Source organism: Adiantum capillus-veneris, chromosome 1 (assembly GCF_014529385.1).
Source record: "Adiantum capillus-veneris isolate H3 chromosome 1, ASM1452938v2, whole genome shotgun sequence".
In the NCBI taxonomy this organism is placed as follows: Eukaryota; Viridiplantae; Streptophyta; class Polypodiopsida; order Polypodiales; family Pteridaceae; genus Adiantum; species Adiantum capillus-veneris.
The window spans coordinates 79,058,527-79,083,173 of NC_140931.1; the positions used below are offsets into that span (position 1 = coordinate 79,058,527).

Below are 24,647 nucleotides of genomic sequence, written 5' to 3' on the forward strand. Positions count from 1 at the left end.
ACTTACTTGCACTGAACCTCTTTGCGTTGGCTGCTGCAAAAACATTACGCTGTCTGTTTTGACGTTTCAACCCAGCAGTGTTAATTTATTAAAACATTAAAAAAATAAAACATCCCAAAGTTTGTATGCTTAAGTGGACGTCTAAAGTTGGTTGGCCCACCCCAAATTTACCCACTGTGTGAGCAGCTTAAATAAAACATCCCAAAGTTTGTATGCTTAAGTGGACGTCTAAAGTTGGTTGGCCCTCCCCAAATTTACCCACTGTGTGGGCAGCTTAATTCAGCCAGCGATGGGCCACGAGCCAGCCAGCGTGTCGCTTCGTGTACGGAAACCAGCCAAGCGATTAGAATTGCCCACGGCAGCCAGCAAGCAATCAATTTTTGCCCGACTTTTTTTTAGTGCTGATGTGGCTACAACACTGCCAGCGATGGGAATTTCTCAACAACAGGAGCGCCACGCCATAGGAACACAGCCCCTTCTCACCATCACTGCCTCCCGGTGCTCCTCTTCGTGCTCACAGCTGCATGGATGCTGACGCCGACGAGTTCCGCGTGCTAGTGCAATACCTAAGCTACATTGACGTACTTTCTTGGAAACCAGCCCGCACTTTGTTCTTCAGGTGCCTCTACCGGAACTAGAACCAGAGCCTCTCCCGGAACCGGAACCTCTCCCGCATTGGCACCTGCAACAGAGAGCCCTCTTTCCGAATCGGTTCCACAACACCCATTACCCGCTCCAGAGGCCAACCCCATACTGTAGGAATACAGGTTGTATGTGACACATCGTCACGCCACAGTTCCAATTATTCCCTCAAAGCAGTCATCATGACTGAATCACAAGATGGCAACGACGCTATTCCACTCGAGGAACTGATAGCTGTTGTCAAAAAGGAGATGGCAGCAATTTCGACAAGTCTCGCATCAATTCACATTCGCTTGGAGCAGATGTAGACGCAAACCTCTTCCCAAAGTCATTCTACTGCTTCTCGGACTACACATGCTGCTTCTCTGCCATCTTCTTTCGACGCTTCAGTGGTTGACCAAGAAGAACCACTCAAACAAAAGCCTACGCATCCCAAACTTTCTCACCCAAAGCATGGTTTCTCGGAGACAACTAGACACAAAGTACCTTCGTACGAGCAACAAAAGTCTCAGCATGAATATTCTTGGAAAGGCTACAGTTCTAAGCAACCGACTTCTTATCAGAATCATCAGCAAAAAAAAGCAGCAACATGAAGCTTCCAAAGGATCATCAGCAATATCAAGATGGGCTTACTTAGTGGCACATATATCCAACCATAGTCCAGTACTCGGTCGTGAATGTCGCGACACTGGACAAGTTTCTCCTCGCGTGCCCTACATTTAAGTCTTTCTTGTCTGATGGTGGTAAAATTGAAGATTTATTGATCCTTTACCCGTGCAAGAGGATCCTTCAGAGGTCTAAGAGGCAACAACTCCTTCAATCTCTTACTTCTCAATTGGAAGCCTTATTACCTGTTGAAATAGCTGAAGATTCAGAAGGTTTTGGTTCTTATGTGACAACCGATAAGCACATGACCCCTTCTTTGGCCGTGATCCAGGCAGAAAAATTCGCCTATTCAATGCCCTTGCAGAATAAAGTCTGTCTCTAAACAGATACCAAATGCAGTGGTCAATGATAATCCTTCAAACTTGAAGATTCCAGTCCTTACCTTAAGCGGTGCAAAGAATAAAACGAATACAGACTCTTGCAGCACGACTTTCGTCGTTGCAATTGAATCTTTGGACACAACTTGTTCCACAGATAACCCTTATAGATGGATATACCTCCAAACACTACTTTGTCTCAGTTTACGACATTCCTTCAGGAGGATTTTACTGTTCCAGACAAACCAATGGAATACCTTACAGATTTCCAACAAATGGTTATCACTCAATAGTAAACTAAAGTCAGTTTACCAATAGTTTCACTTGAAGCAGATAAACATTCAATCTTTTCTTGGAAAAAGCTCAAAGTTATAATTGACTTTGACAAAAACACTAATCAAGTTGCAGATGTGATACATATACTTTTGACAAAGATGCAGATATGATCAGTTTTCAGTTTGGCAAAATAGTTATGGTCAATAACAGTGTCATGACGTGTGTTATGTCCCGCTCACAGGAGAGGGGATCTAGCCCAGATGCCGTCGGGATGGGCGTCCAGTGTCCGGGCGGACGTAGTGTGAACCCGGCCAATGTGGCCGGCCATTATTATAAAAGGGGGCGCCTTGGGACTTGTGCCCGCTTGTGGCTAACACACGAAAGGAGGCTGCCCGCTTGTGCAATCCACGCGAGAGGCCACGCTGGCTCTCTCTCTCTCCTTGCGCAAACTGTCACTCTCTCTCTCCTGCAATGTTCCTTGCAAACTGAAGGAAACAAACATAGAGGTATCTCTCTCTCTCTCTCTCCCTCTCTCTCTCCATGCGTCGCACAGAGAGAAGAATCCACAGAGAGATGTAAAAATATATCATATGCTGAATTTTAATCGAAAACAGTAAATTAATGATAAAATACATTAGTTTCGATAAAAATCCTTTGATTATCAGCACTCCCACCCATTGAATTGCTGAGTTTCATAAAAAATCAGCAATCGAACTTCATTGTTTACCTGCAAACATGCTTTCGAGAAGAAAAGTAGGTAATTTCAGCAATTTAACCACTAATAATTATGCAAAATTGAGGTTTTCCGACCCGAACCGTTCCGTAGGTGTGCACACGGTCCTTCGTGCAGCCAAGCCGGCTCTGATACCATGAAACAAACGCGGAGATAGGATCTCCCGGCTACACAGACCGCCTATAGATACGCGTCGGACGAACCACCCGACCATAGCCACCATCCGGCAGCTCCCCCGTGCTGGGGCCAGCGTCCGAGGACGTAGGCGTGCACATGCTTTGGTCAAGCGATATTTCTATTGGCCAAGAATGCGCTCTTACACAGAGAGCTATGTGAAGAGATGCGCTCAGTGTCAGGTCAATAAGGCAGAGCGCCTTAGGAAAGCTGGCATGTTACATCCATTGGAATCCCAAATGCCAAGTGGCAGAGTATTTCCATGGACTTCATCGTTGGTTTGCCAAATACTAGTCGGGGCAATGACGCTATTTGGGTTGTGGTCGATAGACTCACAAAAATGGCGAAGTTTATACCAACGAAGTCGACAGTAAAAAGACATGAGTTGGCGGTTTTATTTGTCGATCAGCTTTATAAGCTGTATGGTCTCCCAGAAGATATCGTCAGTGATCGCGATACTAAGTTCACTGGCCGATTTTGGCGAGATGTGTTTGCTCATCATCAGACGAAGTTGAGTATGTCGTCTTCTGACCATCCTGAGTCCGACGGACAAACTGAGAGGATGAATCAGACGTTAGAGGACATGTTGAGAGCCTATGTCTCTCATAGGCAATCTGACTGGGAAAGGTATCTTCCACAGTTAGAGTTTGCCTATAATAGTAGCAAGCACTCTGCTACTGGATTTAGCCCATTCATGCTGATGTATGGATTTGAGCCTAAATCCCCAATTGCTATTGGCTTATAGAAAGTCAAGGAACGCCAAGCTCGTGATTTCCTGTATGACATGCAGGAAATGCTCGAATTGGCTAAGGATAGTATAAGAACGGCTCGTGATCGAGTTACTACTTATGCTAATCAAAAGAGATCTCCAAGGACTCTAGATGTGGGACAATGGGTCTATATGAAGATACCCAAGGATTCCAAGACTATGCGAACAGGAAAGCATTATAAGCTTTCAGCTCGATATTGTGGTCCGTTCTTGATCACAAAGAATGTTGGCCAAGTTGCCTACAAGCTGGCTCTTCCTTCGGATGTTAGTGTACATCCAGTGTTTCATGTCAGCCGCCTTAAAGAGAAATTGGGCGAAGCCGAGGTTGTGGTGCCTATCGAGGAAAATGTATGGCAAGATATGCAAACTGAGTATATTCCTCGAGAACCAGAAGCAGTTTTAGATCATCGTACCCGTCATTCGCTCCAAAAGGCTTATGACGAGTACTTAATTAAATGGAAGGGTCAATCTGAAAGGTTTGCTACTTGGGAACCTGTTAGAGCTTTGAAGGCTTAGTATCGCCACTTCATTGATGAGGACATCAATGGTTCTTAAGGGGGCAAGTATGTTATGTCCCGCTCACAGGAGAGGGGATCTAGCCCAGATGCCGTCGGGATGGGCTTCCAGTGTCCGGGCGGACGTAGTGTGAACCCGGCGAGTGTGGCCGGCCATTATTATAAAAGGGAGGCCAAGGCCTCATTTGCAGTTATCGACCCCACTAGCAGAGTGCCAGTGGTTAGCCCGCGAGGCTAGGAGTGCGCGAGGTCACCTCGAGGAGGTGAGGCCAGGTGGTATGGGACGCTCGGTCTTACAGGTGCACGCCTACATCCTCGGATGCTGGCCCCAGCACGGGGGAGCTGCCGGATGGTGGCTATGGTCGGGTGGTTCGTCCGACGCGTATCTGTAGGCGGTTTGTGTAGCCGTGAGATCCTATCTCCGTGTTCGTTTCAACGTAGGACTTAACAGAAAGAGCTTTGGATGCAAAAGCACTACAACAATACATTTCCTTCTCCTAGAGTTTCTACTACCCTGGGCTTTTTTTTAAATGGGAGAGAATGTCATGATTGTGACTTGTTATTACATTATACAGTCTTCTTGATTCATTACAGATTCAATGCGAAATGTGACTAACTCAGGAGGACCTTTTTTCTCGAATGGTCACAACCCTTCGCTCTAAAGTCATGCCTCTTCACCAACAACCACACTCTTTCGACGACTAGTCATGCCCCTTCAACCAATGGCTGCGGCTCTTTATCGAATGGATGTGTCTATTCGCCTAAAGGCATGTCTATTTGCCTAAAGGATATGTCTCTTCATGATGGGTCACACCTATTCACATGTGTCTCTTCAGTTTCTATATAAGAGACCTCTTGTAATAGTTTCAAAACTCATTCATCAATCAAACACAGAGTCTTCTAAGTCTTATCTTCGAGTCAAGTTTTAGTTTCTTAAGTCTTAATCATGAATTTAAGTACTTAATTAAGGATTAGTAACTAGAATCCTTACACTTGCAACCTGCTACATCCGGCGGCATCTCACTGAACTTGGCTAAAGGCCAAAGTGTCTGTAGATTGTACCATATCTGTCACCCTAGGTCCCCTGTGTGGTGTGAGAACTCAGTGGCTTGGACTTGGAGCCAATCAAGAACTGTGTGCAGGGTCCACTCTGTAGGATTCCTACCGCACAACGGAAAGGAGAAACCTACCTCTGTATCCAGAGCCTCAGTGCCTCAAGCTGCTAGAAAGAGGATGTGGACTTGAAAGCAAGCCTCCTCCAAGCCGGGAGAAGAATCACCTAGGAAGCGTGTGAAGCTATAATCGAAGAAGTCCCATCGTCTGCGAATGTTAAAGCTGGTCAAACCTCGAGGGACTGTTGCAAAAGGAGAGGTTTGAACCAGAAGTGGCGGCCTTTGATGTGGCCGTCCCTCTCGAGCCATGCGGCTTGTAGAGAAAGCACTACAAAGAGATCGCTTCGTTGCAGATGTGTCTAGTCCTTTGCGTCTGAGGAGGAGTGTGGGATGGGTCGGGAGATGAGGCTGAGAGCCCCACGGAGGAAAGAGGAGCGGTAGGTGGGGTGAAGGTGGAGGATGGGGAGACGGGGGAGGCAAAACGGAGGTGTTTGAGGGTGGAGGAGGGGGAAGCGGCAGAGCTGAGATGGAGGGAGTTGAGGCTGAGGGCCCCACCAGGGAAAGAAGAGGAGCGGGAGGTGGGGTGAAGGCGGAGGAGGGGGAGACGAGGGAGGCGGAACGGAGGTGTTCGAGGGTGGAGGAGGTGGCAGCGGCGGAGCTAAGGTGGTGGGAGCCTCCTTAGGGGGTCTTGCTCCTGTCGGAATCCAATGCTGCTGAGGTGCGGGAGGTCCACCACCAAGGGGAGCAGTGTAACGAGCCCCTCCCTGTCGGCGACGGCCAGGCACCTGCTGCCAACTGTCAAGTGTCTAATTGTTGGCCTCTGTCAAGGTACTAGCTTGTGTGTCCTGGGTATCTGTCTGTCGGGCATGTTCAGCCTTGGGAGGCTGCTCATGCGTTGTGGATCGAGATCTCCTGCGAGGACAGGCCTTTGCTAAGTAGCCCATCTGTCTGCAAATGAAGCACTGATTCAGGAGACCCGAATACTCCACACTTTGTCCGATCCAACCCCCGCTCACACGAGGCAACAATATCACCTTCGGGAGGGAGTGTGTCTCGAACAAGAACCCGCACAGTTGATAAACCTGTGGCCTTGGCCACAACTGAAGGTATAGTGCGCGGTGACTCCAAAACTGTCTCGAACATGGAACCAAGAAGAGGGAGGTACTCTCTCCTCAGGCCTGGGAAGCAGATCGAGATAGGCAAGTTGGCCTCCTCCTGGAGCACATGTGTAGTAGGGTCGAAACCATGATGCCATCCTTTGAAGTAAGTTCGAGCTTGTCGGATATCGAGCGGGCTCATCGATATCACTTTGGCCGTCATGTGGCCGTCATCTGTTCGAACTCTATTTGATAATACCTTCTTCCGAGGATCTCGACATCGGTGAGTCACCCGGAGCTTGGCTTGGATGGTAGTGCAGTTGCTTTGCTACACTCTTGATCATTTGGATTGCTACCTTCGGAGTTGCTTACACTCACCCTTGGTAACCTTATAGCTAACTTATCCCTCGACCTGGGCAATAGGCCACTCCGAGCTCATTCACATTGAGAGCCACACCAGTCGCGGTTTGGTGGCGTTGTTGGTGCAGATTTTGTTTTGGTTGACATTGGAGGATTGGAGGTAGGAGATATGGGCAAGACGGCGCAAACAAATTGGTCTAGCCTCACAGCGCAGACTTCTCAGTCTGGCTTCCCTTCTTTATACAGGATGATCACGGTGCAGACAGCTTGGTCTGATCACACCTCTTCTCAGAGGCCGTTCACTGCGCAGACTATTGAGTCTGGCTTTCCCCTCATCTTAGATTACCCTACCTACTGACAGGACACCATCCAGTGGTGGTCCGTGCGGTCTCTCGGTGACTGTTGCAACTTACGGTAGCTTCTACAGTGCAGTCTAGCTTTCCTTGATTACGAGGACATTTACGGCGCAGATTGCTACATCTGGCGTGCTTGGAGTTTTACACAACTTAGCCACCTGGCCACCCTGGGTTGCAAGTTCATGCATTGACAGGCTTCCTGTCATTCTCATGATGGTTCCTAGGCTTCTCCATTTTCTCCAGACTGTTTGACTACAAACACCACAGATCCTATTGGGCAGGACACTTGCACAGGTCTATTGATACTTCTTTTACGACAAGGAGATGTTTTCACACGCAGTTGGGGACCTTCACGCAGTATCTTCACCACCCTGTATCGGCGGAGTACAACAGTTTGCTACACTGCTCGTGACGACACTTTACCATGGAGATCTCTCAGAGGTTGGGACACCCCAGACTGCTGCTACGCTCACGGAGTTCGTCGGAGTATTGTCCTTCGGTGGACATCACAGTAGACATCATCATTTGCCTCACATCCTCGGCTTCATGCGGTTTGTTCAACATCCGGTGTTGAGAGGGGTGTTAGGTTTACATCACTCTGCTGCTTCACACACAGGTCTAGGACATACATGTACGGCGAGTGTGTCTCCGGGCTGGCCACTCATGCTTGTATATGCTGTTCGGCCACCCATCTTTGTCCGGCCGCCCACGTACATTTATGTTTCTCTTGCTGGGTCGTGGGGTTTTTTACCTCCCCCTTAGACACCTATATAGGGAGCCGAGGGGTGTATCCACTTACGCAGTCTGACACATTGTATTTGTCACAAATTGCTGACGTATCCAATCATTGAAGAACAGAGCCAACTTTTAGATCACGGTCGAGGGGCTCAAACCCTAAGAAGAGCAAGCAATAGTAGCAGAAGAAAAAGAAGAAGTCCTACCAACTTATGGGACCTCGTCCGATGGGGCCCAAGTGACATAAAGGCATATAACTAAAGCAGGACCCACCCACATACAACCCGAATTTTTTGTTGACTGTTGACTTGGCAAAATTGTACGGATTTCCGCGTTTCACACTGGCTGTGCTGACGCGGCAGCCTGGATGCATTTCCGCATTTTGCGTTGATTGTTGACGTGGCAGTTGTACGGATTTCTTTAATTTACGCTGGCAACTCTTGGGCATTGTTTTTGAACCAGATGCTTTTGAGTTTGAAGGCTTTTCATGTAAACTGCTTTTGGGCCTAGGGCCTTTAAATATGAGGCCATGGGCTCATTCTTTGGCATGCTTCCTGGAGAAGGTGCAGAGTCTGGAGTATCAGCTTCTACTGTGTTGATGCAATATAAAGAAATACCGAAAGTGGCGCCAAGGTTTGGGGCCAATACTCTCTAGGTGGAATTCCACCACTCCTTGTCGCGTGTCGTCTCTCTCTCTCTCTCTCAGTTCAGTTGTTATTGAAGTGCTAAAAGTCTGTTTAGTCTGTTCTTTTCTATTGGCACGTGGTGCCCCGTCTTGTGACAGTGGTATTAGAGCATCAGGCGTGTGCTTGTCTGAAAGCATACCGGTCTAGACAGAGCAAGATTGCACTTCCAAAGTTCATTGGAAATTTTAGCTTCGTGCTCCTACCTTGGACTTATTAGCCACTCCCACCCTTACTTCATCGCGCATCGGGCGCGCTCCTGTCTTCACTGCTCATGTCTTACAAGGCAGAAGCCAAAAAGATCACTTGCCAGAGAAGGATCCAAGATTTGTTTCGAGTCACTGTTTTTCTCAAAAGCTGTGCCATGCGAATGTTGATGTCTATAGCTACCAAGCCGCACACTCCAAGGACTTAGCAAGCTTTCAAGAAAATTTTGCCCTAAGTTATATGGTTTCTGACATCTTCCTTCAGAGTGCAACTTTTAGTAGAGTGGGGTATTATGAAATGCTTGCCATGGAAACCCTTGCAAATTAAATCTTGAAATTTCTCGACATCTCTTAGTAGATGTCTCTTCTCGAGCTCATAACCTTGGAGGTCCGGTGTAATTGCTATGTCTTGGGACTACCATCACCGCCAGAGGAACATTGTCTGTCCAAGAGTTGATGGACCATGCTGTGGTTGGCTACGACCTTATGGAAGGAACCTAACTCTAATTTTTGGTGCATGTTTCAGGATGGAAAGTCAGTCGACTTTTCGAGCTTGATTGATGTCGAGATTGCTTTTTAAATTTGAAATCTGTTTGAGAACTTGTTAGGCGATCCTGTTTGAAATTTGTTTTAAATGGATGGTATCTGTCTTGAACTTGTCTTGGCGCCGATTTGAATTGTTTGACTTTGGTTTTAATATTGGTTTCAATGATTGGTGATTTTACTCTCGGGTTGAGTACCGAGAAATGATATTTGAGAATGCTTGTTCATACTCATGGCTCGGACCCTTGTGGTTATTTGCGGGGAGAGTATTGAAATGTTTGAAAAGTGTTGTTTTTACTCATGGCCCGGACCCGTGTGGTTATTTACGGGGGGAGTATTGTTGTTGTTACTCATGGCCCGGACCTTTGTGGTTATTTACGGGGGGAGTATTGTTGTTGTTACTCATGGCGTGTACCCTTGTGGTTATTTGCGTGGGGCGTATTAAGAAGTCTGAGCAGTGGTTACTCTCAGCACCTCCAAACGACGCAGGCTGCGGTTTGGGGGGCGTTTGGTTGTAAAAGGCCTCTATATCTCATGGCCTGGACCTTTTTAGGTTATTTGCGGGAGGACGACGCAGGCTGCGGTTTGGGGGGCGTTTGGTTGTAAAAGGCCTCTATATCTCATGGCCCTGACCTTTTTAGGTTATTTGCGGGAGGAGTGACGAGGGAGTCGTTGAACAACTCATGGCCCAGACCTCGATGGTTATTTGCGAGGGAGTGTTCATCGGCGACTTTATGTTTATATGTTTTGTAACATGCATATGTGAGCATTTGTGTTGCATTGTGATGTGCCAACCACTGAATATTCCTAATTGGATGAGATTGCCTGCGTATGTAATTTTAGTGCATCAAGACACCCGCGGAAGATCAATGCGGTCTGGGTGTGATGGCTAATTTTACTACGCCGGAATATCAAGAGTTCCGATTCGGACGAAAGGAGAAGCCAACTCCTTAACAAAAAAAGAGCAAATTGATTGTTCCTCGGAATGTCCCTTTGAATGGTCCTCGGAAATTTTTGAGCTAATTTGAGTTGTTTTGCAGATATGTTGTAATCGTGGACGATTACTTTCTTTCAAGAAGGGGGGATGTCACAAACTGCTGACGTATCCAGTCACTGAAGAACATAGCCAACCTTCAGATCACGGCCAAGGGACCTAAACCCTAAGAAGAGCAAGCAACAGCAAAAGAAGAAGAAGAAGTCCATAAAGGCATATAAATAAAGCAAGACCCATCCACACACAGCCCAGATTTTCCGCTGACTGTTGACGTGACAGAACTGTATGGATTTCTACGTTTCACGCTGACTATGCTGATGTGGCAGCCTGTACGCATTTTCGCGTTTTGCGTTGACTATTGATGTGGCAGTTGTACGGATTTTCGTGATTTCCGCTAGCAGCTTTTGGGCATTGCTTTTGGGCCAGATGCTTTTGAGTTTGAAGGCTTTTCATGTAAACTGCTTTTGGGCCTAAGACCTTTAGACATGAGGCTATGGGCTCATTCTTTGGCGTGCTTCCTGGAGAAGGTGCAGAGTCTGGAGTACTGGCTTGTACTTTGTTGATGCAATATAAAGAAATACTGAAAGGGGCACCAAGGTTTGCTCTCTGGGGTGGAATTCCGCCACTCCGTGTCGCGTGTCGTCTCTCTCTCTCTCTCTCTCTCTCTCTCTCTCTCTCTCTCTCTCTCTCTCTCTCTCTCTCTCAGTTGAGTTGTTATTGAAGTGCTAAAAGTCTGTTCAGTCTGTTCTTTTCTATTGGCACGTTGTGCCCCATCTTGTGTCAGTGTTGGGTCTCTTACTCTGGTAGTCAATGGGGGGATTGATCGCCCCTTTTTGCCATCTCCAGCGTTTTGGTGTTGTGCCCTCTCTCTCTCTCTCTCTCTCTCTCTCTCTCTCTCTCTCTCTCTCTCTCTCTCTCTCTCTCTCTCTCTCTCTCTCTCTCTCTCTCTCTCTCTCTCTCTTTCGCACACGTGCACTCTCACACGGGCATGGAGCTGGCAAGTGTTGGGCAGGTGATCAGTGTGCATGTATTGGGCCGGGGGCAACACACTGAGGACTGGCGGGGAATTACGTGCAAGGCACAACATGCTGTGGCGGGCAGGATAGCAGCGCGTAGGAGGTGGGGGTGGAAGAGGCTACATGAGGGCGGGAAAATTCAACGATGGCGAGGGGGAATGCGGGCAACAGCAGCGAGTACTAGTTTAAGTTCCATTGCATAGATTTAATGTGTGTACTGCCCAAACCTTGGCGCCCCTTTCGGTATTTCTTTATATTACTTGAACTCGGTACAATGCCAGTACTCATGCTCTGCACCTTCACCGAGAAAAGTGCCAGAGAATGGGCCCTCTGCATATATTTAAAGGCCCTGCATCGTTCCGAGGTTCAGACAATACAAAAACAATATTTCTCACTACTCCACCCGGGAATTAAATCACCTATCATTGAAAGTAGTATTAAAACCAGAGTCAAACAATTCAAATCGGCGCCAAGACGGGTTTAAAACAGATACCATCCATTTCAAACAAATTTAAAACAAGATCACCAAACAAGTTCTTAAACAAGTTCTCATACAAAATTCAAACTTAGAAAAGCATTCTCGACATTAGTCGAGCTCAAAAAGACGACTGGCTTTCCATCCTAAAACGTGCACCAAAATTAGGGTTAGAATTCTAACATAAGGATGTAGCCGATTGCACCATGGTTTATAAGCGCTCGGATAGACAGTGTTCCTGTAGCGGTGATGGTAGTCTCAAGACATACCAATCGCACTGGACCTCCAAGGTTATCAACTCGAGAAGAGATACCTGTTGAAAGATGTCTAAAGGCTGCAAGTTGTAATCTGCTAGGGTTCTCGTGGCAAGCATTTCAGGATCCCCCACTCTGTCAGAAGCTACACTTCAAAGAAAGATTTCACAAAGCATGTAACTTTAGGCAAAAATTTTCTTGAAAGCTTGCCAAGTCCTTGGAGTGTGCGGCTTGGTAGCTATAGACTTCCACCACTGCATGGCACTGCCTCTGAGAAAAAGAGCAACTTGAAAAATCCTTGATCCGTCTCTTGGAAGTGATCTTTATGGCTTATGCCTTGTAAGACAGAGCGATGAAGACGGGAGCGCGCCCGATGCGCGATGAAGTAAGGGTGGGAGTGGTAGTAAATCCAAGTCTGAGGCTGGGGCACGAAGATTCTTTGATAAATTTCTATGTGAAACTTGGAAGCGCCATCTTACTCTGTCTCCTCTTTGGTAGGACTGGTATACTTTCAGAAAAACACACGCATGAAGCTTTGATACCACTATCATGAGACAGTGGTATCTGGCACCACGTGCCAACGGCAAAGAACATACTGAACAACTTTAAGCACTTCAAATAACAACTGAACAGAAAGAGAGGCACAACACGAGACGGGGAGTGGCGGAGTTCCACCCTGAGAGAGCACTGGCCCAAAAGTTGGCGCCCCTTTCGATATTTCTTTATATTACTTAAACTCGGTACAATGCCAGTACTCACGTTCTGCACCTTCACCCGTAAGAGTGTCAGAGAATGGGCCCTGTGCACATATTTAAAGGCCCTTGGCCTTGAAAAGCAGTTACATGAAAAGCTTCAAACTCAAAAGCATCTAGTCCCAAAAAGCATCTTGCCCAAAAGTTGCCAGTGCAAATTGTGAAAATCCGTACAGGTCTGCCACATCAGCATGTCATCGCAAAATCCGAAAATCCGTACAGGTTTGTCACGTCATCAGCTGGCTATGCATTTTTCTAAGCGTGTGTCCTGCTTGGTTTTAATGTCTTTAGTAACTTTGGGCCCCATGGAACGGGGTCCCATAAGTTGACGGGAACTCCTCTTTAGTAATAGGCTACTTGGCAAGACTTTGCAAGTTGGTAAAACTTCTTCTGTTGCTTCTTCTAGGGTTAAGGCCCCTCAACCGGGATCTGCAGGTTGGCTCCAATCTTCAGTGGCTTGACTTATCAGCAGTTTGTGACAGAAAACGTGCAATTACAGCCCTTGACAAGTTAGGACAGCTTGGTGAGAGTCAGGTGAAAGTGTTCGGGTCGTTTATTTGCAATAAGAATAAAGAAATATCGAAAAGGGCGCCAGTCTTTGGGGCCTACAGGGTGTCGTTGTCTACTTGGGAACGCTCTAGCTACCAAGTTGTGAATTGTTTTGAAGTGGTGAATTTCAGTCATAGGTGTATTCATGAAGTTACTTTGTGTCATGAAGTACAAGTAACGCTAAACAACATATAGATCGGGTGAAAGCCAAAGTTTTACCGCCCTTTAGTAAGGCTATAGGCCGGTTTCATGGTTACGTCGCTGGGACAACATCACTTTTACCTCAAGAAGTAAGCCTTGGTCTGTTTTGGGCGAAGACACAAAGCACAGGAACTTGGAATTCCACCATGGCATGACGAATGACACTAGAGAAGAGGGTTCCTCTTCACATGAAAGACGGACTATTCCTACAGTGAGGTTGGCGAAAGTTGAGGCCACCAGTACCTTTTTTTGATGTGAATGTGGCACAAGCTCAAGGAATAATGATTGGGCAACTAGATGAGGATGCATTTAGGACACAGTTGGTTGCTGCTGTGAATGTGTTTACTCGATTGATGCAGAATCCCAGGTTTATGGATGTCACATGCACATGGTTCTATGTGCCATGTGGACACACTTCATCGATTTCCAGATCCAATTTTCCACTTTTGGAACCCTTTTGCATAAATGCTTTGTATATGCATTTTGAGAGATGCTGCTACACTACGATGGGCATTTGGCATGACATGCATGTAGTTTTAGGCTAGAGGAATCCAATGAGCCCTACGTCAATCGGATTCCCGGGTGGGTAGACGTGCGACCGTTTCACCCAAAAATTTACCTCGGTCAAACTTATTAATAAATCATTTGTATGATTTATCTTAATGAATTTGACAGAGGTTTTACGCTACCTAGCCCTTCAGAGATTTTAAGCCCCAAACCTCATCTGTAAAGGGAATCAGAGGCCTAGCGTTTTGGCATCAGAGTAGTGAGCACCCAAATCAGCCTCGTCGTTTTTGCAACTTGCGGACCAGCTTGGCATCTTTGCTCCAGATCAGCCTAGCGCTTTCCGATCAGCTTGGAACAGATCAGCCCTAGCGTTTTCAGATTTCAGCCCTTTCCGTCACCATAAAAGGGCTCGCATCTTTGCTCCAGATCAGCCTAGCGCTTTCTGATCAGCTTGCAGCGGATCAGCCCTAGCGTTTTCAGATTTCAGCCCTTTCCGTCCCCATAAAAAGGCTGGGATTTGCACTCACTAGCATTCTTGTTGCAGTTCGGTATTTCAACAGCCCATCGAGCCTCTCCTTGGCCATTCGTCACCGGCATCGAGTGCTCCCATTGCTGTCCATCATCGGCATCATCAAGATTTGTGCTTTATGCAATAGATTTGTTGCATTTTGCGTGCTGGATCTGTGTTTTTGCAGCCAGTTTTGAGCCCTTCATTCCTCTCACATTGGGAGCGCAATTCAGCCCCAGATCTACCCCTTGGTGGCCATCAACAACCCTTCATTGAGAAGGATCCAAAGGTGCATCAAATCAGCCCCGAAGGTGTCTCGTCTTGAGGCGTTACCGCAGCTAAAATTCGAGTCCGTGGAGTCTGCACTTGCATTTACACAATCTAAAGCAAATACCACATCGGTAGCGGTGTGGGGGGCCCTTGCGTAAAAAGGAAAAAAAGCAAAATTTTCTAAAATTGAACCACGGGTTTCCCTCAGCCGCTGCTAGAATAAGAATGCGGATTCATTTTTCACTAAAAAGCACTAAAAGTCATGAAAAGCTAAAATTAGCGTGAAAAGCGCTCGACAAGAAGTTTTTTACAAAATCAAACCATAGCTTCCTCGGAACTCGTAGATTAAAGATCCGGCCTTGTTTTTTGCAGAAAAAAGCACCTAAAAGCATAAAAAGCTTTAAAAAATAGATTTTTTCAAAACTGAACCAAACGTCCGTCTGATCTATTGGAACATGGAAACGACCTTGCTTTTCACTTTAGAGCCTTACAACACTATCAAACAAGCATTTTAAACCAAAATCTGGCAAACAGATATTGAAATTTATTTTTCTTATTTTTAAATTAGACCCAAAATTTAGGAATCTTACACAACTCATGCTAAATTAGACTGGTCAACAGAAATCATCAACCTATTTTATTTTTTTTTGGCCCAAGCAAGCAATGTAATTCATATATCAGACATTCTCTCTCTACACATCTCTATTGCTCTCTCTCATTTTCTCTCTTTAGGGAAAGTAAAAGGAACCATCATTTAAGCTAAAAGCAATTACTAAGCCAAGGAAAAGAAGTAAAAGATTTGTGGAAGTGTAAAACCTAGATCTTTACCATTTCAATTTTGCTACATTTGACAATGGATTTTCTGCAAGCTCCACCAGTGTCATAGCGGGCCACGCAACCTTCTCATCCAATAGAGCTCGTTGAGTCTCAAGGGCAGGTCCCAAATGCGACCTAGTAGGACAAGGAGCATATGCATGTTGCAGAGCCATCTGAGGCTCCAAGGCAAACTTTTTTAGTCCATGAACAGGACGCTAGGATGCCAATTTCTGAGGCTATTCGAGTTGAGCCAGCCACTTTGAGCGTCCAAGTGTTGGTCTACATGGACAAGGAACTACTTGCTACGCTATGTATCAGGTATTTCCACTACCCATGGTACATCCTAGGTATTTTGGAGGTGCATCTATGTTTCAAAGCATGGTTGGTCATGTGCCTAGAAATAAGCAGCAAATGCCAAAAACAGTGTTTGGGTGTATGCAGGACATGATGCCAAACCCCTTGAATGGTAATATCGGCTTACAATCAGGGTTTCAGTGTACGTAGGGTCAGTTTGGGATGCCACATGGCAATTTTGTTATGGTTGATTTTTCCAATCATCAATTAAATATGACATCAGGAAGCCAAAATGCTAATGGCCAAGGAGCATAGATGATCCCCAACATTGTACCCATGTTGTAGACACTTCCCTATGACAATTTGACAGTGCTTGACAAGCCAAAACCATACAAAGAAGGTGGTGCAGTTGTGAAGCTTGATACTTTCAGTGGTTTCTACGACAAGATAAGGCTCTTACCTTCCTTCAACAGTTTGATAATGTTTATACAGGGGGGAATTTTACAGAGGCTTCGAAGGTCCGGAAAGCTGCCGCTTCTTAAAAGGAAATGAACGTTCATGGTGGACGACTTTATTGATGCAAGGATAGGCACCTGCCACATGATTTTACTTCAAACAGATGTTTGCATCTGCATGGATGTCAAATGAGGTTGAACTTGATGTCATGACAGATTGGCACCAACTCAATGTAGCTACCTGCAAAAATTTAGTTTTACAATCGGAAGTTTTGTAAAGCGCTGCTTTCAGTAACTTTCTACAGATTTGTGCCGTTGACATAATAGATAGAGAAGTATTGTTGTGGGCTGCCTAAAGAGCTCAGAAACTATTGTACAAAGAATAGGGTGGCCACCCTTACTCGGCTAATGGAGGTTGCCAACATTGGTCATGCCTTGTTGAAAGGGAAGACAATGGATTCCAAGGCAACGTGAAAGAGGGTGAGTCAAAGAAAAATTTAGCAAAGAAACCCTTTGCAAAAGCTACTCCTGAAGCTTCCCAAGAAAAGGAGAGAAAGCTAAGGACTCAGCCGAGACGCGTGGAGGACAGGCCAAGAAATAGAAGAAGCCTTTTATGCACAAGTCTTTCGAGGAAAAGAAGGCTTTAATGGCTAAGGGTAAATGCTTTATTTGCGAGCAACGTGGTCACTTTGCTGCGGATTGTCCAAACAAGAATCGGTGAGCTGACTCAGATGACAAAGAGGACAAGAAAGGAAAGAAGCCCAAACCCACAATTGGTTTAGTGCCAGATATGGTGGAGGATAGACCAAACTCGTAGAGCATGGGTAAAGTCAAGGATCAAAGAGCGCTTATTTTCTTTGATCCAGGTGCAAAGGCAAACTTTATCTCATCAGAGTTGGCTATCAAGTTGGGCATCAAAGCTGAAGAGATGGGGCACACAGTTGAGGTAGGTTTGGCACCCTTCATTGGAATGTTGCATCTGCATATTCAGTCTTCTGTGGACACAGAAGAGTTTTATATCATGCCTTTGGAAGGGTGCGATGCTTTGTTGGGAATCCCGTAGATGTTCTGTGTACATGGAATGTTGGACAAAAAGGTCACCGTGCAGCATAGGCGCAAAACTCACATCTTGGATGTAAAGCTAAAAGGAGAGTCTGTCTTCATTGTATCAGCTCTAGCTATCACTTCTGTAATTAAAAATCATCTTCTTGTGTACTTGATTTTTGCACGTGACGTTTCAGATAATTGTCAATCAAATTTACCTGTGTTAGATAAAGAAAGATAGCATTTTTGCGAGAGTTTAGTGACTGTTTCTCTATTAAATTACTGTCTCAGTTGTCGCCGGAGAGGGTTGAGGATCATGCGATAGATTTGGTGCTAGGTTGTACCCCACCAAATAGACCTCCATACAGGGTTATTGTGGCCCAATAGAAAGAGATTATGAGCCAAGAAGAGGAGCTGTTAGAAAAATTGTTGATTCAACCTACTTCTTCACCTTTTGCTCCCCAATGCTTCTAGTGTAGAAGAAGGATGGCTCTTGGCACATGTGTATTGATTACTTGTAGATTCTCCTTTGTGTATCTGTAATTGACATGTCCGAGTGGTATCTGGCTTAATATGAGATTCTTTATCTCCTAATGCTAATTCTTCTTGCCTAATTCTGTATCTCTTGTCTTCGTTGGATCTTATGGTCTCAAATGGTGGGTTCTTACAGCTAAAGAAAATTTTACGTTGTTTTGGGGTCAATTTTAAATTCTTACTCTTCATTTCTCGGGTTTCTACAGGTGAAGTAGCTCTACCTGGTGGAAAGAGAGATGAGGAGGATGCCAACAATGCAGAAACTGCCCTGAGAGAAGCTCAAGAGGAAATTGGTTTGGACTCATCAGTAGTTAGAGTAGTGACATACCTTGAACCCTTTTTATCAAAGGTCAAATGATTTTTGATAATTATGACACTAGCTTTACACTGTTCATATAGTTAGTAATTTTTCCTGTGTTTCTATATAACAGCATCTCTTAAGAGTGACACCTGTGGTTGCTGTGCTGCTCGATCGAAGTAAACTCTCTCTCACTCCAAACTCAGGGGAAGTTGATGCTATTTTTGATGCACCACTTGAGATGTTTCTTAAGGTAAAAGATCTCTCTCTCTCTCTCTCTCTCTCTCTCTCTCTCTCTCTCTCTCTCTCTCTCTCTCTCTGTGCCTCTGCACACTATGCTCACTGCAAGTTCGAGAATCTGAGCACCACGCACTACTAGAGTGCTCAGCTTTTGCTCACATCTGAACTTGCTTCCCTCACATTTTCAGCGATGACCTAGACCTGCATCCTTTCCTCTCCCAGCCAGCAATGTTCATCACCACGATCCTTGAGCATAGACCACCCACCCACCCCCCCCAAAACCCCCGGGCCCACGCGGGCTCTTTTTCTTTCTCTGGTAGAGCTACTGCAATGCAATTGCTACATTCTTTATAGTTAAATTAAGATGCTATATGTGAATGATTCAGGTCCTGTGCAGTTCTCCCCAGCTTATGCCTTCATGATGTAGGTGTCATTGTTTTTTCCATGGCCATTTTCAACCTTCTTTCCTATCTCTAGACCCAAAATGTCGGGATTGGTTTTCCTGATCAGCTTTCTGGCTTTTTTGATTCAGAAATTGTTGGCATAATCTGCAACAATATATCAGATTCAGAGAAGATGGTATCTGTCGCAATTTTTAGTCATAAGCTTGTTCCTTGTTTTACAGACCACAACTACGTGTGGAATTTCTGGCTTTGCAATGACACCACGGCCATTTTCATAAAGTGCCTAGCCACCATAAGCTCATGTTTCTTTTTCATTTTTTTTCTGTGCCCATGTCCCCATTTGTGAAACGATTCATGGGTGTTGGGGAGTGAGATGCATTCTTCAGATTGGTGAAAGACCGGAGTTTGGCTTAGCGAGCCAGTGTTAAAATATGGGACTTCCATAACAAGGAGATATCTCTATTGTATGAAGTAGATATAGATGCGAGCATGGGCCCTACGCCATTCTCTTTTACAAATTCCATTCTTGGAGACAGCATTTAGTAGCATCAAAATGGGTGCACATCAAAAAATTTAAATATGATAAGAAATGTTTTCTGGAAATGATAATTTTAGGTTGTGCTCTGAAAGAGCTATTCATTGCTATATAATATGATAAGAAATGAATATACCCTCATGTAGGAGATGTAGTACCAAGGTGTACATGCAAACCAGCTATTTAGATACTGTTACAAGCTTTTACACGTTTATGTAGTGCATAAATACTTTGTGTGCTCTGTAGCCTTTTCCACATTCTCGACTCTTGTGTCCTCTGAATCTGAAGGAACATCGACCAATCGCTCTATAAAGTGTTTTCCCCCTTGCTGTGCTGTTAAACAAGTTGTTGGCAAACTTGGTATGGGAATTTTATGTAATCCTTTTTTGTCGTACTTGACAGGAACAAAATTATCGATGCGAGGAGAGGGAATGGATGGGCCTTGCTTATCGTGTCCACTATTTCGACTACAACGCTAACAGTCAAAAATACCTCATTTGGGGGTTGACGGCATCTATCTTAATTCGCTGTGCAACAATCATCTATATGCGTTCTCCAGAGTTTGGACTGTCCCCTGAATTCGTGCCCATTACTAACCATATTCCAGCTTGACACACACCAATTTTATATCCAGAAAACAAAGTTGTTTCCAATTCTTGGTCACAATTCATCAGTCGATCTTTTGTTCATAAGCTATTTAGTTCATCTTGTGTAGTTGCATGGCTTTGTGCAATTGCTACTCAACTTACATTGTATGCCATATCAAGGCGATTGATCCTAGATTGGGGCTTTCACCTTAGCCAATGAAGAGCTCATGGTGTCTTTTATGTGTGCTCTCTCTCTCTCTCTCTCTCTCTCTCTCTCTCTCTCTCTCTCTCGTGTGTGTGTGTGGTGAATAAGACGTTAAAACTCTCTTCTTCTTCTTCTTCTGTCTCTCTCAGAATATCCTTTCTATCACCAAAGTGTGGTAGATTCGCTATCCCAATTCCCTCTAAAGTGTCATTTCTCGAGCTCCAAGTGCATCTTTGAGGTCTCTTGGGATTGCTTCTACGACACTATAACCTCTCTCTGCTTCTCATGTTCATGGAAAAGTTGTTTGTGGTCTAACTTAACTGTGTAAGGAAGGGAATGATGCTTTCGAATGTCCTTTGCTTATTACACAAGGATCCCTTGGCATTGTTGCCTATGACCTTAGAAGTTATCTTCTTCTTCTGTCTCTTTCTCTCTCTCACACACACACACATGCGGGCACGACAAACATTGCAGATATTGGTAAAATAGGTTTGGTGACTTCTAGCTATAACTAATGTGACCTAACATTTAAAGATTGCCCATATTATTCTTGGTTTTGGATGGATTGCTATAGTTTTCACGGGTGATTCTCTCTCTGCTGATAAAGATAAATTCTTGAACTACCTTTTGAGAAATTGCAAAGCATAGTGTGTTACGAGATGTTAGTGCTAGGTGTAAAACACGAAGATATTTTGGAAATTTTTAGTTAAAAGTCGACACAATATGACAAAATTTGAAGGACATGCTGATAATTTTCTAGTCTTCTGATCATTAACTAGTGTATCTTGCTACCATGTTCAATTGTTAGATAAGAGTGCTTTCAGTGTAGCAGTTTCCTTTCTTTCTCCCAAATAGAGCTGTCAAGATAATAGCTTGTGTCTGCTCAAATTCTAGCAAATTTAAACAATTGCAGATGAGACTATCTAGTCGACATTTAAACTCGAATTGGATGTTGCCTTCCTCAATGCCCGCCCAATATCAAAGTTTAAAACAGTATTTCAATGTTTCCTTCTTTCTTCAGATAGCAAAATAGGCCGACGCCTACTTATCAATGTGAATGATGTTTGCAATTACAAGCTCTTTAATATTCATCAAAAGGCAGACTCAAACAAATAACGATCAAGCTGTCTTCCTTCAAAAAAATTCGACTCAGAACGAGTGCTTCCTCAATATACTTGAACCTAAAACTGGAAAAACTCTGAAGGAGACAAAAATATTGGTATCGGTCCTCTCCGGTAATGGTTGATTTCAAAACTTCGATTTTCAAGCTAGTAAAATACAGAGAGCTTGAAAGGGGAAAGGGGGCAGGTCCTGACATTAAGCAGTTTCCAAAGAAGCAAGAATCTTGTCATCCAGCTCAAACTTAATGTCTTTCTTGTCCCTCCCAATGGCAGTATATTCTTCAAAGCGCTCCTTGAGATCTTCAGGTAGGTTGGTGCAGCTCTTCCATCCCAGCTTCTCCTTTGCTGCTCTTGGCTCTGCATAGAAATGCTGCTCTCCACCACAGCAAGCATACAATGTGAGATTGCATGTCGTAAACTAGTAAACCTGCTTTTCTATTTCACCAGATTTTACCTACTATGTCATACAATCATTCACAACTCACATGCTGCAGGCTCATTAACAAAGTAAACACTACGCATCCTTCAAACTTGTTGTGGAGCCTTTATGTGAAAAAACCCAGGGAATATTTTCCCCTTTGCACAACGGTATGAAGGCCAGCACCCCGACCAAACTTGTTGTCTAGCCTGTATGTGAAAAAACCCAGGTTTTTTTTTGTCTTCACAATGTCAGGTTTTAACGTGAAGGCTACTGGCCTGATCAAATTACCAAAGAAACATGCACTGATGATTGCAAAGCCCGGAAGCTAATGTGTCTAGGTAGGGGATTGGTGCTAATCAGCCCTTCGAGCGGATTAACACCCAAGCACCATGGTCCCTGAATAGAAATCCCGACAGCCCATCGTCAAACCGTTGGTTCGGCTGGCTCCCCCCCAGAGTTGAAGGTTCGATGGTTGAGATATGGTACATTAGATTGCCATCTTGACACAATCCTGGTGCAAGCTAGCAGCTCTGTGATGAAGTAAATAGCCTGTACTTCATAGACTCATAACCCAACAATGCCATTATTACTGAGAGAACCAGGGCCAGAAAGCTGCTCTATTATGTCAATAAAATGTGCACTTAACGGTGCACAATACGTGCCCTCTTAGGTTCCACTTATCTTGATCATATATTATATACAGGTATACATACACCAACAGTTCAATGTAAGAGCAACCTCGGTCGCTAGTATGGAGATTTTTACCACCAATGCGTGCGCTTGAAAGAGCAGCACGGAGAAGGAAAATCAATATAGCAGTAAAGGAGCAATGTAATGGAAGGGAACCATGTAAAATACGACTTTTCGGAACAGGATCGATGATAATGGATGAAAGAGAAGAGAACAAGTATAGTACCATGTTTCGGAACGGAAAGGCTTTTTTGGCATCCACCCCAGCAGCTTTTGGGTCATAGTACACGATCTTCGGTTCTTTCCCAGCAGCTGCTGCACAAAACTTCACAAGCCCATTAAAAGTGACTCCTCTGTCGCTCACTGCATTGAAGGTGGTCCCATTTGCAGCAGCAGGGTTCTCTATGGCGAGGGTTATCATGCTCGAGAGGTCCTTGACATGGGATATATTCGTCACCTGCACTCCTGGATATGGTATCGGAACAGGTCTGTCGCGAACAATGCCTGTAAATGGACCATTTATTAAAACACTCTCTCTCTCTCTCTCTCTCTCTCTCTCTCTCTCTCTCTCTCTCTCTCTACACAACACAGCTTCTATCTAATGATGTGCAAGCACCAGTTATAACTGTATGCATTAAAATGCACATATATGTGCAAAGAATAAAGGAGATCCATGCAACCAGGCGTTTCCCTCATTGATCATGAGGGGCATTATGTGCCCCCACGTCATGGATGCAACCCCTCCCTGGTGCAAGATGCAGCTTGTAAACATTGTACATACAATGTGACCTGTCCACTCCCTTGTAGAGTATATAAATCTGCATACAGATTCATGTGCACATTGCCAGGAAGGACTTACGATCGAAGAACCATTCCTCGCAATCTTTGTTGTTTCCAGAACCAACCATATATTGAGGACGAAAAGAAGCCCAGCTAGAGAACGAAAGACTGGCTATGTATTGTTCAACGCCCACATGTCCAGCATCAGCCTTCACAGCATCCTGTATATTAAGAATAAAGTGTAATCCCAAGGGTCAGGATCATAAGTATAGACACTCACAAATTAGCACTGCATCTTATACGAGGGCCCGGGCCTAATTACTGAGATTGTTTTATTTACAGCGGGATGATAAGATACTGACCCCTTCGACATGCGGTGGCTCATCGGATGTTTTGTAAATTCCGGCGCTGCTCGCAAAGAGGAACTGTTGGGCACCATTTCCCTTTGCCCAATCAATAACTGGCCTGACAAAGTTGAAGTCATAGGTACTTTAATATAAATGGCAGTGGCAATTGTCAGGGTGGCGAGGAAAAAAAGCATACTTGACAGCATCCAGATCCTTGCCATTGTTGTCAAGAACTACATCAAACGAGGCGGATCCAACAGCTGCACCTACATTGGACGGGTCTCCCCAAACAGTCTTTGCTCCGGCCTCTCTAAGCTCCTGTACAAGCAGATCACCATGACAACAGGCTATTTCTCTTCTAACTGTTCAGATAGGGTACATGCATGTAATAAAGGTCTCAATTTTATGACTAGAGAACACCAGCCACGAAGATGCATACAAAGGGGCACTCACAGAGAAGCGGGAGAAAGGAGTTTTCTTCATCTTGTCTGACGACTCATCACCGACCGTCAAAATGGTGACCTCATGACCACGGGATTGAAGCTCTTTAACGAGCCAGAAGCCAATGACTGCGTGTCCACCGCTGTTAGTGTTGATGATGAGCACCTTCTTAGGGGTTGAAGCGGAGCTGGAAGCCCTTACAGAGGGGAAGAAGGCAGCTGGGCGGTATGCACCTAGTTGAGTGCGCCTTTTTGAGCCACTGATGAGGAGGAGGGCGCCGCCTCTAGATGAGCTGTATAGAGCATCTCCTTGAAAGAGAGATGAAGAAGAGGCTATGCAGCTTGAGCTAGCTGAAGAGAGTCGCAGCTGTGATGCGCTGCCAAAGCTTGAAGAGGAGAGGCCTGCGTATGTGGGTGAAGCGTGATGGTCTGCTATGGCTACGGTTGCCTGCATTGCCATCTTTGCTCCCCCCTTCTCGCTGAAGAGCTCGATGACTAGAGGCGAGTGTGAGGGGAGGCAGTTGCTTTTCATCCACATTTTTTTCAGCGGATATGGTCGTTGGCACTAATAAACAAATAGAGAAAATTACCAAAATACCCCTCTAATTTGTGGAAATTCCCAAAATACCCCTCAAATTTCAAAAATTCCCAAAATACCCTTTGTATCTGTTTTGGTTGGATTGTTCAAGATTGTCTAATCTTTACTCCTTTTGGACAATTGAGAGC

The 24,647-nt window shown here is 45.0% G+C and overlaps 2 protein-coding genes across 3 annotated transcripts in view; one reads left to right on the plus strand and one right to left on the minus strand.

The window, feature by feature from the left end:
- The window catches only part of LOC147465028 (nudix hydrolase 15, mitochondrial-like), a 47,594-nt gene extending 27,437 nt beyond the window's left edge, over nucleotides 1–20,157 (plus strand). For both annotated transcript variants that reach the window (XM_086517499.1, XM_086517490.1), the window contains exons 2-4: nucleotides 18,060–18,202; nucleotides 18,285–18,404; nucleotides 19,733–20,157. In XM_086517499.1, the coding sequence (XP_086373625.1) occupies nucleotides 18,060–18,202; nucleotides 18,285–18,404; nucleotides 19,733–19,942 (473 nt within the window). In that variant the 3' untranslated portion in view covers nucleotides 19,943–20,157. The remainder of the gene's footprint in view (nucleotides 1–18,059; nucleotides 18,203–18,284; nucleotides 18,405–19,732) is intronic.
- Nucleotides 20,158–21,235: 1,078 nt separating this feature from the next.
- Nucleotides 21,236–24,433, minus strand: CSP41A (chloroplast stem-loop binding protein of 41 kDa). The gene is made up of 6 exons (XM_086517511.1): nucleotides 23,935–24,433; nucleotides 23,678–23,799; nucleotides 23,497–23,599; nucleotides 23,214–23,355; nucleotides 22,581–22,858; nucleotides 21,236–21,613 (listed from the first exon to the last, which is right to left on the minus strand). Exons 1-6 carry the CDS (start codon nucleotides 24,379–24,381, stop codon nucleotides 21,440–21,442), a joined length of 1,266 nt encoding a protein of 421 aa, XP_086373637.1. The 5' UTR covers nucleotides 24,382–24,433; the 3' UTR covers nucleotides 21,236–21,439.
- Nucleotides 24,434–24,647: the final 214 nt, after the last annotated feature.

Bases quoted from the DNA above. Each gene is read 5' to 3' on its own strand.
- CSP41A (XM_086517511.1), bottom strand. From the start codon at position 24,381: ATGGCAATGCAGGCAACCGTAGCCATAGCAGACCATCACGCTTCACCC. The intron at 23,800-23,934 runs GTGAGTGCCCCT...CTGCTTGTACAG, and splicing joins CTCCTTTCTCCCGCTTCTCT to GAGCTTAGAGAGGCCGGAGC. The intron at 21,614-22,580 runs GTACTATACTTG...GGTGGAGAGCAG, and splicing joins CCTTTCCGTTCCGAAACATG to CATTTCTATGCAGAGCCAAG.